Below are 14,027 nucleotides of genomic sequence, written 5' to 3'. Positions count from 1 at the left end.
TCAAAAGTCCTAATTTCTATTTTTATAAATCTGATTTAAACCTATCACTAACCGTAACCACACTGCTAACCTTTTGCCTCTCCCTAACATTAACCACACTAATAACCTTTTGCCTAACCCTAACCTTAACCACACTGCTAACCATTTGCCTATCCCTAACATTAACCACACTAATAACCTTTTGCCTAACCCTAACCTTAACCACACTGCTAACCATTTGCCTATCCCTAACATTAACCACACTAATAACCTTTTGCCTAACCCTAACCTTAACCACACTGCTAACCATTTGCCTATCCCTAACATTAACCACACTAATAACCTTTTGCCTAACCCTAACCTTAACCACACTGCTAACCATTTGCCTATCCCTAACATTAACCACACTAATAACCTTTTGCCTAACCCTAACATTAACCACACTAATAACCTTTTGCCTAACCCTAACCTTAACCACACTAATAACCTTTTGCCTAACCCTAACATTAACCACACTAATAACCTTTTGCCTAACCCTAACATTAACCACACTGCTAACCTTTTGCCTATCCCTAACATTAACCACACTAATAACCTTTTGCCTAACCCTAACATTAACCACACTAATAACATTTTGCCTAACCCTAACCTTCTAACCTTTTGCCTAACCCTAACCAACACACTGCTAACCATTTGCCTAACCCTAACCTTAACCACACTGCCTAACCCTAACCTTTTAACCTTTTGCCTAACCCGAACCTTAACCACTAACCCTAACCTTAACCACACTGCTAACCTTTTGCCTAACCCTAACCTTAACCACACTGCCCTAACCCCACACTTTAACCTTAACCTAACCTTTTGCCTAACCCTAACCTTAACCACACTGCTAACCTTTTGCCTAACCCTAACCTTAACCACACTGCTAACCTTTTGCCTAACCCTAACCTTAACCACACTGCTAACCTTTTGCCTAACCCTAACCTTAACCACACTGCTAACCTTTTGCCTAACCCTAACCTTAACCACACTGCTAACCTTTTGCCTAACCTTAAATTTGGACCAAAAAAAACAAACAATATATAATATATTTTTGACTTTGTGACTGTGGTAACTAGTGAAAACTTCAGCATCTTGATATGATTGTGTGTGTGTGTGCGTGCGTGCGTGCGTGTGTGTTGGAGATCCTAGGCGTTTATTATAGATTCTCATTGTTACTTAATTAGATATGCTTATAGTGAATCTACTGGGCTCTTTTTTTTTTTGCATTAATCCTATTAATTCAGGACCTAGACAAAGAACAGCGCCATTTCGATAATGTATTTGGCAGTCACCGAGCATCTGCCCATCCCCGGCTTTTGATGACACAGTATCATTGCAATAATTAATATGGATTGGGTAGGAATATACATGAACATAATAACTCTCCGAAATATACCCCTGAAACAATGGAATGGGCAATACATATAGGGTGTTGATCTATTTCCTACTTCTTTATCTACCACATAAATCTTCTTTTCCCCATCGGGCCTACGCCCTAATCTAACCAAAAGGCCATGACCCGGTGGAATCTCAATAACTCTGGTTTAATAACCAATTTTAGGGAGCGTTATACAAGCGTTATATGACCGCTTTATAGTTCTTCTAAAAGCCATTCAGAGGAGACACGTGACGCTTATATGATGGATAAAACCAACACTGCTAGTTACTACAGGGCCTTAATAACAGATCGATTATAACAGAGAGGTTGTTTCTGTCGGTAAGAGCTACTCTGCTATAGAGCTTCCTCTGTTTTCTATCATTAATTAAATCATGTCAGATAATTAACACCTTTTCATGATTTATATTTAAAGAGATATTGTATAAATAAACAGTATATACAGTTGAAGTCAGAAGTTTACATACACCTTAGCCAAATACATTTAAACTCAGTTTTCACAATTCCTGGCATTTAATCCTTGTAAAAAATTCCCTGTCTTAGGTCAGTTAGGATCACCACTTTATTTTAAGAATGTGAAATGTCAGAACAATAGTTGAGAAAATGATTTCTTTCAGAGTTTATTTCTTTCATCACATTCCCAGTGGGTCAGAAGTTTACATACACTCAAGTAGTATTTGGTAGCATTGTCTTTCAATTGTTTAACTTGGGTCAAGAGTTTTGGGTAGTCTTCCACAAGCTTCCCACAATAAGTTAGGTGAATTTTGGCCCACTCCTGACAGCTGGTGTAACTGAGTCAGGTTTGTAGGCCTCCTTGCTTGCACATGCTTTTTCAGTTCAGCCCACACATTTTCTATATAGGATTGAGGTCAGGGCTTTGTGAGGGCCACTCCAATACCTTGACTTTGTTGTCTTTAAGCCATTTTGCCACAACTTTGGAAGTATGCTTGGGGTCATTGTTCATTTGGAAGACCCATTTGCGACCAAGCTTTAACTTCCTGACTGATGTCTTGAGATGTTGCTTCAATATATCCACATAATTTTCCTTCTTCATGATACCATCTAGTTTGTGAAGTGTACCGGTCCCTCCTGCAGCAAAGCACCCCGACAACATGATGCTGCCACCCCCGTGCTTCACGGTTGGGATAGTGTTCTTCGGCTTGCAACATAACGATGGTCATTATGGCCAAACACTTATATTTTTGTTTCATCAGACCAGAGGACATTTCTCCAAAAAGTATGATCTTTGTCCCCATGTGCAGTTGCAAACCACAGTCTGGCGGTTTTGCAGGAGTGACTTCTTCCTTGCTGAGCGGCCTTTCAGGTTATGTCGATATAGGACTCTTTTTACTGTGGATATAGATACTTCTGTACCTGTTTCCTCCAGAATCTTCACACGGTCCTTTGCTGTTGTTCTAGGATTGACGTGCACTTTTTGTACCAAAGTACATTAATCTCTAGGAGACAGAACGCTTTTCCTTCCTGAGCGGTATGACGGCTGCGTGGTCCCATGGTATTTATACTTGCATACTATTGTTTGTACAGATGAACATGGTACCTTCAGGCATTTGGAAAATGCTCCCAAGGATGAACAAGACTTGTGGAGATCTACAAATGTTTTTCTGAGGTCTTGGCTGATTACTTTTGATTTTCCCATGATGTCAAGCAAAGAGGCACTGAGTTTGAAGGTAGTGCTTGAAAAACATACACAGGTACACCTCCAATTGACTCAAATGATGTCAATTAGCCTATCAGAAGCTTCTAAAGCCATGATGACATTTTCTGGAATTTTCCAAGCTGTTTAATGGCACAGTCAACTGTAATGTTAACTTCTGACCCACTGGAATTGTGATACAGTGAATTATAAGTGCAATAATCTGTCTGTAAACAATTGTTGGAAAAATTACTTGTGTCATGCACAAAGTAGATGTCCTAACCTACTTGCCAAACCTTTAGTTTGTTAACAAGAAATGTGTGGAGTGGTTGAAAAATGACTTTTAATGACTCCAACCTAAGTGTATTTAAACTTCCGATTTCAGCTGTATATATACAGTACCAGTCAAAAGTTTGCACACACCTACTCATTCAAGGGTTTTTCTTTATTTTTTTACTATTTTCTACATTGTAAAATAATAGTGAAGACATCAACACTGTGAAATAACATGTGGAATCATGTAGTAACCAAAAAAGTGTTAAACAAATCAAAATAGATTTTAGATCCACAATCACCTGACCTCAACCCAATTGTGATGGTTTGGGATGAGTTGGACCACAGGGTGAAGGAAAAGCAGCCAACAAGTGCTCAGCATATGTGGGAACTCCTTCAAGACTGTTGGAAAAGCATTCCAGGTGAAGCTGGTTGAGAGAATGCCAAGAGTGTGCAAAGCTGTCATCAAGACAAAGGGTGGCTACTTTGAAGAATCTAAAATATATATGGATTTGTTTAACACATTTTTGGTTGCTACATTATTCCACGTGTTATTTCATAGTTTTGATGTCTTCAATATTATTCTACAATGTAGAAGATGGATTAATAACACTCAATGGGATAAGAGCGTCTGCTAAATGACTTAAATGTAAATATAGCCTAATATCCTCCACAACTCTCCTCTCCTTGCACAGTTTAGTTGATACAGTCGGTACGTTATCCTCTCCTGGCTCAGAGCCCAGTGTGTTGGTTGTTTAGGCCTTTTATCTGTCCACAGTGTATGTGTGAGTGTGTGCGTGTGTGTGTGTGTGTGTGTATGTGTGCATGTGAGTGTGTGTGAGGGAATGCAGTGTAGCGAGGGGCACGCAGGGCAGGCAACCAGGCAGGCAGAGTGACAGTGATGAATTAGCTAGCTGGTAATAACCCCTCTGATCTGAGCCCCTCTTCCCGCTTCTTGGGGGGCACTTTTAATTGTAGCATGTCTCCACGTCACCTTAGGCTACTCTCTCCCTACTCCCTGAACACACACACACACTCGCTCCCCTGAGTCTTTGTGTGACTGTATGCCAAGGGCTTATTAATCAAAATGGAAAAAATGAGGACACACAGAGTGGAAGGGAGGTAGGGAGGTAGAGAGGTAAAGAGAGGGAGGTAGGGAGGTAGAGAGTGGGAGGGAGGTAGGGAGGTAGAGAGGTAAAGAGATTGAGGGAGGTAGAGAGTGGGAGGGAGGTAGGGAGGTAGAGAGGTGAAGAGATTGAGGGAGGTAGAGAGTGGGAGGGAGGTAGGGAGGTAGAGAGGTAAAGAGATTGAGGGAGGTAGAGAGTGGGAGGGAGGTAGAGAGGTAAAGAGAGGGAGGGAGGTAGAGAGTGGGAGGGAGGTAGAGAGGTAAAGAGATTGAGGGAGGTACAGAGTGGGGGGGGTATGGAGGTAGAGAGAGAAGGGGGAGAGAGAGGGGGAGAGAGGGAGGGGGTAGAGAGAGGGAGGGAGGTAGGTAGGTAGGGAGGTAGAGAGATAAAGAAAGGGAGGGAGGAAGGGAGGTAGGGAGGTAGAGAGTGGGAGGGAGGTAGAGAGGTAAAGAGAGGGAGGGAGGTAGAGAGTGGGAGGGAGGTAGGGAGGTAGAGAGGTAAAGAGATTGAGGAAGGTAGAGAGTGGGAGTGGGGAGAGAGGGAGGTAGAGAGAGAAGGGGGAGAGAGAGGGAGGGGGTAGAGAGAGGGAGGGAGGTAGGTAGGGAGGTAGAGAAATAAAGAGAGGGAGGGAGAAATGGAGGTAGGGAGGTAGAGAGGGAGAGAGAGGGAGGGAGGTAAAGAGTGGGAGGAGGATAGAGGGGGAGGGAGGGAGGGAGGGAGGGAGGGAGGGAGGGAGGGAGGTGAAAGAAAGCAAGCCTGTATGTCATAGGAATTCACTCTCTCTTCAATAACTGGAGCTCTGGCATGAACATATTGTATTGTATTATATAGATATGTTCTCTGTGTATGAAATAAATATGGTATGAAACACAATGGGAGAAAGTGTCCTAACCGAACAAACAGGAGCATCAATATATATGTAAATGTGACCACTTACAATCACAAAGGAGAAAATGGAGAAAAATGTCCCAGTCATCTTCTCAGGGACAGGCTATGGGTTTTATTTCCCAGGTGCTTTGTTTGGTTCAGATAGACATTTATTTCATTATTGATGCATAGCTGACTGCCTGAGCTGTACACTCTGTAAAAACAGACTATATGTTGTAGGTTTGTTCAGTGACCTTCAGTGTGTGTGTGTGTGTGTGTGTGTGTGTAGAGGTCGTTGATGTTAGGAGCTTAATGGCCCTATTTGCTACGGTGCGTGTATATGCACCCGGGGATTGTCATGTATGTGTGTCTTTCTCTCTGTGTGTGTGTGTGTGTCTGTCTGTCTGTCTGTCTGTCTGTCTGTCTGTGTGTGTGTGTGTATGGTCTCCAGGCCGAGGGGATTCTTAAAGCATGGGCCACCCTTGTCTTGAAGAACCAGTATGGCAGCGATCCGGTGGTCACCAAGATCTGGAACAGCACCATGACCGAGGTATGGCTACTTCAAGTTACCAATATTTCTCCGCTATCCAGGAGCAAGACAGGTGCCGTTGTTCATAGACAATGGTGAGCCTGAAACCTCCAAGTCCGTGGCTAGCCCTCCTGAGTCCTGACTAACCCTATCTGTGATATTTAATCCCATACAGTATGGGCCATAACTGCTGAGTTTGTCGTGCTCTATCTATCACATGTCAATCACATTCTACCCTGTAAGAGTTTAGAATGGTAATGACATGGCTTTGACTCTTTGTATTGTATAGCTTCTGTATTGTTCCTTACCGTGTTTTCACTTCTACATTTCTGCTATTTGCTCAGCTCTCCTTATTATGCTTGCTACATTCAAAGACCTTGACTTGTGAACCTCTCTCTCTGCTAAAAGCATGTCAATACATCACGTACCTCTCTGGGACCATGGCCACCATCTTTAAGTAGCCTACAGGCTAGAAAGTACAGAGGAATGCAAAATCAATAACCTAAGTAGAATGCCAAAGAAAAGCTGATCGTTACATAACCGTCCATGTTGTGTTGCTTTTTATTGAATGGTAAATCAATAACTAAATGAAATGCCTTTATTTTGGTGAAAACTTGCCAGTGTGCTCATCCATCTTCAACACGTTGTGGTTAGCATGTCACCGCAGTGTTACAAGGGAATGCTGAGAGAATGCTACAACATCGCACATTTTCTCTCTTTCTCTCCGTGTCCTTGAAGCTGAACTGCTGTGGCTTCACCAACTACACAGACTTTACTGACTCGTACTACTCTGAGCAGAGTGAGGGCAGCTACCCACCCATCTGTTGCCAGCTAGACACTGCCCCCTGCAGCCAGCAGCAGGCATGGCACAGTGATGTTCAGGTGAGACCATGGCTGCCAACGGCTCACTGTTCTGAATAATCAAAGTTCTATGTATCATGAGCAGTGCATGACTCTTATGGTAACATTAGTTCATTGGGCTTTCTCCATTCTGATGGTTTTAAACTCAACCAAACAAGGACAAAACTGACAAAGAAGTAGTCCAATTTGTAGAACTTTCTTTTATTTATTTAGCACTGTTTTAAAAATATTATTATAGACGGTATCATCTCTGGTCAAAAGTAGTGCACTATATAGAAAATAGGGTGTCATTTGGGACATGCCATAGACTGGGTGAGACACCCACAGAGTGACACTGTTTCCCACAGGAACAACCATAAGTCTCCTTGTTTACACTCAAATGTATCATAAACTAAACGTCTTCAACAACCTTCACTTGATCTAGAGAAAAACACGTGCAAATGTGTAACAAGTCTGACCCAATGCCTTTAATGACCTTGTGTTTTAAAACCACTTAGACATGTACAACAATTGTCCTATTAATAATGAATGTTCTGTACACGTTCCTCTCCAGGGCTGTTTCGAACAGCTGTTGACGGCCCTTCAGAAGCATGCCAACATCGTAGGTGGAATAGCCGTAGGCATCGGAGGGCTGGAGGTAAAATCAACAGGTCATAAATGAACCCGTGTGGCTCGGTTGGTAGAGCGTGGTACTTCTGATGCGTGGGTTAAATTCCCACGGGGGGACCAGTATAAAACATTTATACTCTAAGTTGCTCTGGGTAAGAGTGTCTGTAAAAGATGTAACTGTGCATTGTTCAGTGCAGTGCAGTTCAGTGCATTGTTCAGTGCAGGAGTATAACCGTCTATCGACCTCTAGTCAGGATGAGTAAAAGCCGTTGATTTGCATGTACTGAACATCCAGTGGAGATGTTTTATGGCTTTGAGGAATCTGATCTACAATCTGATCATAATGTTATAAAGTGACTCACGCATATTCACAAGCAGTCAGGAAGAGACGATAGGGTAGGTGCATGTAGGAACCGTACGCACCAGTGCTAGGGAGTGTTTGCTGTTATGGTCCAGTCAGATGTGGCTATGGTCAGGTCATCGTGTCAGGACAAACTCCCGGCCATAATGACAGCTAGTGTTGGATACAGGAGCTGTTACAGTGCCTTCTGAAAGTATTCATACCTCTTGACTTATTCCACATTTTGTTGTGTTACAGCCTGAATTCAAATGTTTATTTTCTTGTTTTTATATAAAAGCATAATTGATCATTTGACATTATGGGGTATTGTGTGGAGGCCAGTGACACAAAATCTAAATTTATTCCATTTTAAATTCAGGTTGTAACACAACAAAGTGTGAATACTTTGTGAAGGCACTGTACATGTAATTAAAGCCATGTTATTGTAGTTCTAATCTAGATCATCCTAACACAAGTTTCTCTCTCCTAGGTGGCAGCGATGCTGGTATCCATGTACCTGTACTGCTATCTGGACAACAATGTCAGCTGAGACTTTGTATTGGACAGACAATATGTTGTTATGTACTGTGAAAGGTTAATAATAGTGATTGTAGTGCCATTATATCTGATAGGTTGCCTTGATGTTATTATCTACAAATGTATATCAGTTATCCATTATTTCACGTTTACTAATCAAGTGAGATATCTTTTTAATTAATAGCACACAAAAGCCAAAACATAGTACTGTAATTGTGTGTAATGTTATTTTAGATGTTGTCACATTTATCTACTGTAAATACACTTTATATTTACAATAAATTTCAGCTACCAACATGACTGGATGTTTTACAACAAAATCACACATTTGAAGTTCCTACATACACTAAGTGTTCAAAACAACAAGGACACCTTCCTAATATTGAGTTGTACCCCCACCCTTTTTTGCCCTCAGAACAGCCTGAATTTGTCGGGGCATGGACTCTACAAGGTGTTGAAAGCATTCCACAGGGATGCTGGCCCATGTTGACTCTACAAGGTGTTGAAAGCGTTCCACAGGGATGCTGGCCCATTTTGACTCTACAAGGTGTTGAAAGCGTTCCACAGGGATGCTGGCCCATGTTGACTCTACAAGGTGTTGAAAGCGTTCCACTGGGATGCTGGCCCATGTTGACTCTACAAGGTGTTGAAAGCGTTCCACAGGGATGCTGGCCCATGTTGACTCTACAAGGTGTTGAAAGCGTTCCACAGGGATGCTGGCCCATGTTGACTCTACAAGGTGTTGAAAGCGTTCCACAGGGATGCTGGCCCATGTTGACTCTACAAGGTGTTGAAAGCGTTCCACTGGGATGCTGGCCCATGTTGACTCTACAAGGTGTTGAAAGCGTTCCACTGGGATGCTGGCCCATGTTGACTCTACAATGTGTTGAAAGCGTTCCACTGGGATGCTGGCCCATGTTGACTCTACAAGGTGTTGAAAGCGTTCCACTGGGATGCTGGCCCATGTTGACTCTACAAGGTGTTGAAAGCGTTCCACAGGGATGCTGGCCCATGTTGACTCTACAAGGTGTTGAAAGCGTTCCACTGGGATGCTGGCCCATGTTGACTCTACAAGGTGTTGAAAGCGTTCCACTGGGATGCTGGCCCATGTTGACTCTACAATGTGTTGAAAGCGTTCCACTGGGATGCTGGCCCATGTTGACTCCAATGCTTCCCACAGTTGTGTCAAGTTGGCTGGATGTCCTTTGGGTAGTGGACCATTCTTGATGAACACGGGAAACTGTTGAGCTTGAAAAACCCAGCAGCGTTGCAGTTCTTGACACAAACCGGTGGGCCTGGCATCTACTATCATACCCCGTTCAAAGGCACTTAAATATTTTGTCTTGCCCATTCACCATCTGAATGGCACACATACAATCCATGTCTCAATTGTCTCAAGGCTTGAAAATCCTTATTTAACCTGTCTCCTCACCGTCAGTCTATGTCATGGAAAGAGCAGGTGTCTTTAATGTTTTTCTACTCTCAGTGTATACTGTCATATGAATTTTAGATCATTCAAACCCAGCTATATCACATGAGCAGTGAGCAACAACACACTGCATTGTAATAATTCAAACCCAGAGATATCACATGAGCAGTGAGCAACAACACACTGCATTGTAATAATTCAAACCCAGAGATATCACATGAGCAGTGAGCAACAACACACTGCATTGTAATAATTCAAACCCAGCTATATCACATGAGCAGTGAGCAACAACACACTGCATTGTAATAATTCAAACCCAGAGATATCACATGAGCAGTGAGCAACAACACACTGCATTGTAATAATTCAAACCCAGAGATATTACATGAGCAGTGAGCAACAACACACTGCATTGTAATAATTCAAACCCAGAGATATCACATGAGCAACAACACACTGCATTGTAATAATTCAAACCCAGAGATATCACATGAGCAGTGAGCAACAACACACTGCATTGTAATAATTCAAACCCAGAGATATCACATGAGCAGTGAGCAACAACACACTGCATTGTAATAATTCAAACCCAGCTATATCAACATGAGCAGTGAGCAGTGAGCACACACTGCATTGTAATAATTCAAACCCAGAGATATATCACATGAGCAGTGAGCAACAACACACTGCATTGTAATAATTCAAACCCAGAGATATCACATGAGCAGTGAGCAACAACACACTGCATTGTAATAATTCAAACCCAGAGATATCACATGAGCAACAACACACTGCATTGTAATAATTCAAACCCAGCTATATCACATGAGCAGTGAGCAACAACACACTGCATTGTAATAATTCAAACCCAGAGATATCACATGAGCAGTGAGCAACAACACACTGCATTGTAATAATTCAAACCCAGAGATATCACATGAGCAACAACACACTGCATTGTAATAATTCAAACCCAGAGATATTACATGAGCAGTGAGCAACAACACACTGCATTGTACTGTGTGTCACATAATAGTACTGTGTGCAGATGGAGTGGCAGGAAGCCTAGTGGTTAGCGTGTTGGACTAGTAACCGAAAGGTAGCAAGATCGAATCCCCGAGCTGACAAGGTAAAAACCTGTCGTTCTGCCCATGAACGAGGCAGTTCTTTGGCCGTCATTGAAAATAAGAAATTGTTCTTAACTGACTTGCCTAGTTAAATTAAGGTCAAGATGAATGGAATACTGTACATTTTTAGTCTTTGTTCTATTACCAGACTGTTCACAGAAGTTACAGTAAATATTGACCAATCTGGGGCCTCTGAAACATAGCAAGGAGGAATGGAGAGAGAGCGTGAGATAGTGTATTGTTCAAGCCTCGTACACCATGCCTCTGGCTATTGCATCTGAATTAGTGGAATCATCATCTTAAATCCCTGTTCAAACCCTGAACGCCAAGCAAATGTTGTTGTTCCCCTTTGACGGTCTATTTTAGTGACCCTGGTATTCTCACTGCTCAGGGAGAGAGGGGTGGGGGCAAGACCATATACCATTCTAGCCAATTAGACCTCAGAGGTATTTAGAGATAAATCCCTCATCATTTCAGACCAACTGTGATCATCTCATTCCCTCCCATGTATAACAATAACCTTCACACACCAACCCCTCTCTCTCTCTCTCTCAACAAGACCTTCATACACCAACCCCTCTCTCTCTCTCTCTCAACAAGACCTTCACACACCAACCCCTCTCTCTCTCTCTCTCAACAAGACCTTCACACACCAACCCCTCTCTCTCTCTCTCTCAACAAGACCTTCACACACCAACCCCTCTCTCTCTCTCTCAACAAGACCTTCACACACCAACCCCTCTCTCTCTCTCTCTCTCTCAACAAGACCATCACACACCAACCCCTCTCTCTCTCTCTCTCAACAAGACCTTCATACACCAACCCCTCTCTCTCTCTCTCTCAACAAGACCTTCACACACCAACCCCTCTCTCTCTCTCTCTCAACAAGACCTTCACACACCAACCCCTCTTTCTCTCTCAACAAGACCTTCACACACCAACCCCTCTCTCTCAACAAGACTTTCACACACCAACCCCTCTCTCTCTCTCTCTCAACAAGACCTTCACACACCAACCCCTCTCTCTCTCTCTCTCAACAAGACCTTCACACACCAACCCCTCTCTCTCTCTCTCTCAACAAGACCTTCACACACCAACCCCTCTCTCTCTCTCTCTCAACAAGACCTTCACACACCAACCCCCTCTCTCTCTCTCTCAACAAGACCTTCATACACCAACCCCTCTCTCTCTCTCTCTCTCAACAAGACCTTCACACACCAACCCCTCTCTCTCTCTCTCTCAACAAGACCTTCACACACCAACCCCTCTCTCTCTCTCTCTCAACAAGACCTTCACACACCAACCCCTCTCTCTCTCTCTCTCAACAAGACCTTCACACACCAACCCCTCTCTCTCTCTCTCTCTCTCAACAAGACCTTCATACACCAACCCCTCTCTCTCTCTCTCTCAACAAGACCTTCATACACCAACCCCTCTCTCTCTCTCTCTCAACAAGACCTTCACACACCAACCCCTCTCTCTCTCTCTCTCTCTCTCAACAAGACCTTCATACACCAACCCTGTCTTCTCCTCTCGTTCTAGAGAGGACTACAGTCCCAGTGATCGATCAATATTTAATCTATATCTCCAACGCCGAGGGGCTTAGAGAGAGTACTGCTCATCTCAATGCTCAATAAGTCAAAACGACATTAACCTAGGCTCTGATAGGACCCACTGCTCTTGACGGACAGGCCAAAGGAACAGGTTTAGCATTAGTGTTTACAATAAAACACAATCAAAACCCCCTCATCTATCGGATCCAGCAACAGCTTCAGTGTGTGTTCACAGAGCCAGAAACAATCGCCCTGTAGGAAACTAAACACTGTCTTTATCTGGGGAAACACACATTTAATTATGAACAAACATGAACATTCAGCTTGACAGACTAATTCAGATACAGGCATACAGTTTATACATAGTACATGCAGATGTGCGCACACAAGTTCAATGCACACACACACAGATACCGATGTCGCTATGAACACACACATACAGTCTAGCTATGGGTTCTGACAGGGTGTCTCCATTAAGAGATCATTGAGATGGCGAGGGATGAAAACTCAAAGGACAGGAAGGTGTTTGTCCTTGGTCAACCACCGTGGTTACGGAAATGTACCATCCAGGGGATTTGCATACATTTCCCTAGCCCACACTCTGTTCCCTTCTCCTCTCTGTTGGTTTACCCAACACCTTCTCCTGGGAAATCTGGATACAAGGACGAGGCTGGAGAAAACAACCTTACCATGAACAAGAAAATGTATTAGGAATATTCTAGTAGTAATAAATGAATGTTGTGATGCCTGCTGTAGATTCACTTCTATAATTAATGAACATACTTATGTTAATCACACAGGTATGAAGAATTTCACTAAAACTCCCTCAATCCATAATACACACACTGCAAGAACAACTGACACCACTACCAAACTGCATAAGAGATAAATGTGTCTATAGATGTCTATTAATGTGAGTATGAATGTGTATGAATATCTATTAATGTGTCTATTAATGTGTCCATAGATGTGTCTATAAATGTGTCTGAATGTTTCTATAGATGTTTCTATATATGTTTCTATAGATGTGTCTGAATGTTTCTATAGATGTTTCTATATATGTTTCTATAGATGTGTCTGAATGTTTCTATAGATGTTTCTATATGTTTCTATAGATGTGTCTGAATGTTTCTATAGATGTTTCTATATATGTTTCTATAGATGTGTCTGAATGTTTCTATAGATGTTTCAAATAATGTGTCTATAAATGTGTCTATGAATGTGTTTATGAATGTGAGTATGAATGAGTATATAGATGTGAGTATGAATGTGTTTATGAATGTGAGTATGAATGTGTCTATGAATGTGAGTATGAATGAGTCTATGAATGTGAGTATGAATGTGTTTATGAATGTGAGTATGAATGTGTATGAATATCTATTAATGTCTATTAATGTGTCCATAGATGTGTCTATAAATGTGTCTGAATGTTTCTATAGATGTTTCTATATATGTTTCTATAGATGTGTCTGAATGTTTCTATAGATGTTTCTATAGATGTTTCTATAGATGTGTCTGAATGTTTCTATAGATGTTTCTATAGATGTTTCTATAGATGTGTCTGAATGTTTCTATATATGTTTCTATAGATGTGTCTGAATGTTTCTATAGATGTTTCTATAGATGTTTCTATAGATGTGTCTGAATGTTTCTATAGATGTTTCAAACAATGTGTCTATAAATGTGTCTATTAATGTGTTTATG

At 42.1% G+C, this 14,027-nt stretch overlaps 1 protein-coding gene across 1 annotated transcript in view; it reads left to right on the top strand.

Annotated features, from left to right (window-relative positions):
• Positions 1 to 8,503, top strand: part of LOC115108779 (tetraspanin-1-like) — a 57,726-nt gene extending 49,223 nt beyond the window's left edge. The window contains exons 6-9 of the mRNA XM_065008522.1: positions 5,790 to 5,888; positions 6,606 to 6,749; positions 7,282 to 7,365; positions 8,168 to 8,503. Of these exons, the coding sequence (XP_064864594.1) occupies positions 5,790 to 5,888; positions 6,606 to 6,749; positions 7,282 to 7,365; positions 8,168 to 8,227 (387 nt within the window). The 3' untranslated portion in view covers positions 8,228 to 8,503. The remainder of the gene's footprint in view (positions 1 to 5,789; positions 5,889 to 6,605; positions 6,750 to 7,281; positions 7,366 to 8,167) is intronic.
• Positions 8,504 to 14,027: the final 5,524 nt, after the last annotated feature.

Source organism: Oncorhynchus nerka, linkage group LG24, assembly GCF_034236695.1.
Source record: "Oncorhynchus nerka isolate Pitt River linkage group LG24, Oner_Uvic_2.0, whole genome shotgun sequence".
Classification (NCBI taxonomy): domain Eukaryota; kingdom Metazoa; phylum Chordata; class Actinopteri; order Salmoniformes; family Salmonidae; genus Oncorhynchus; species Oncorhynchus nerka.
The sequence above is the reverse complement of the archived record's forward strand: the minus strand, read 5'-3'. Positions and strand labels throughout refer to the sequence as shown.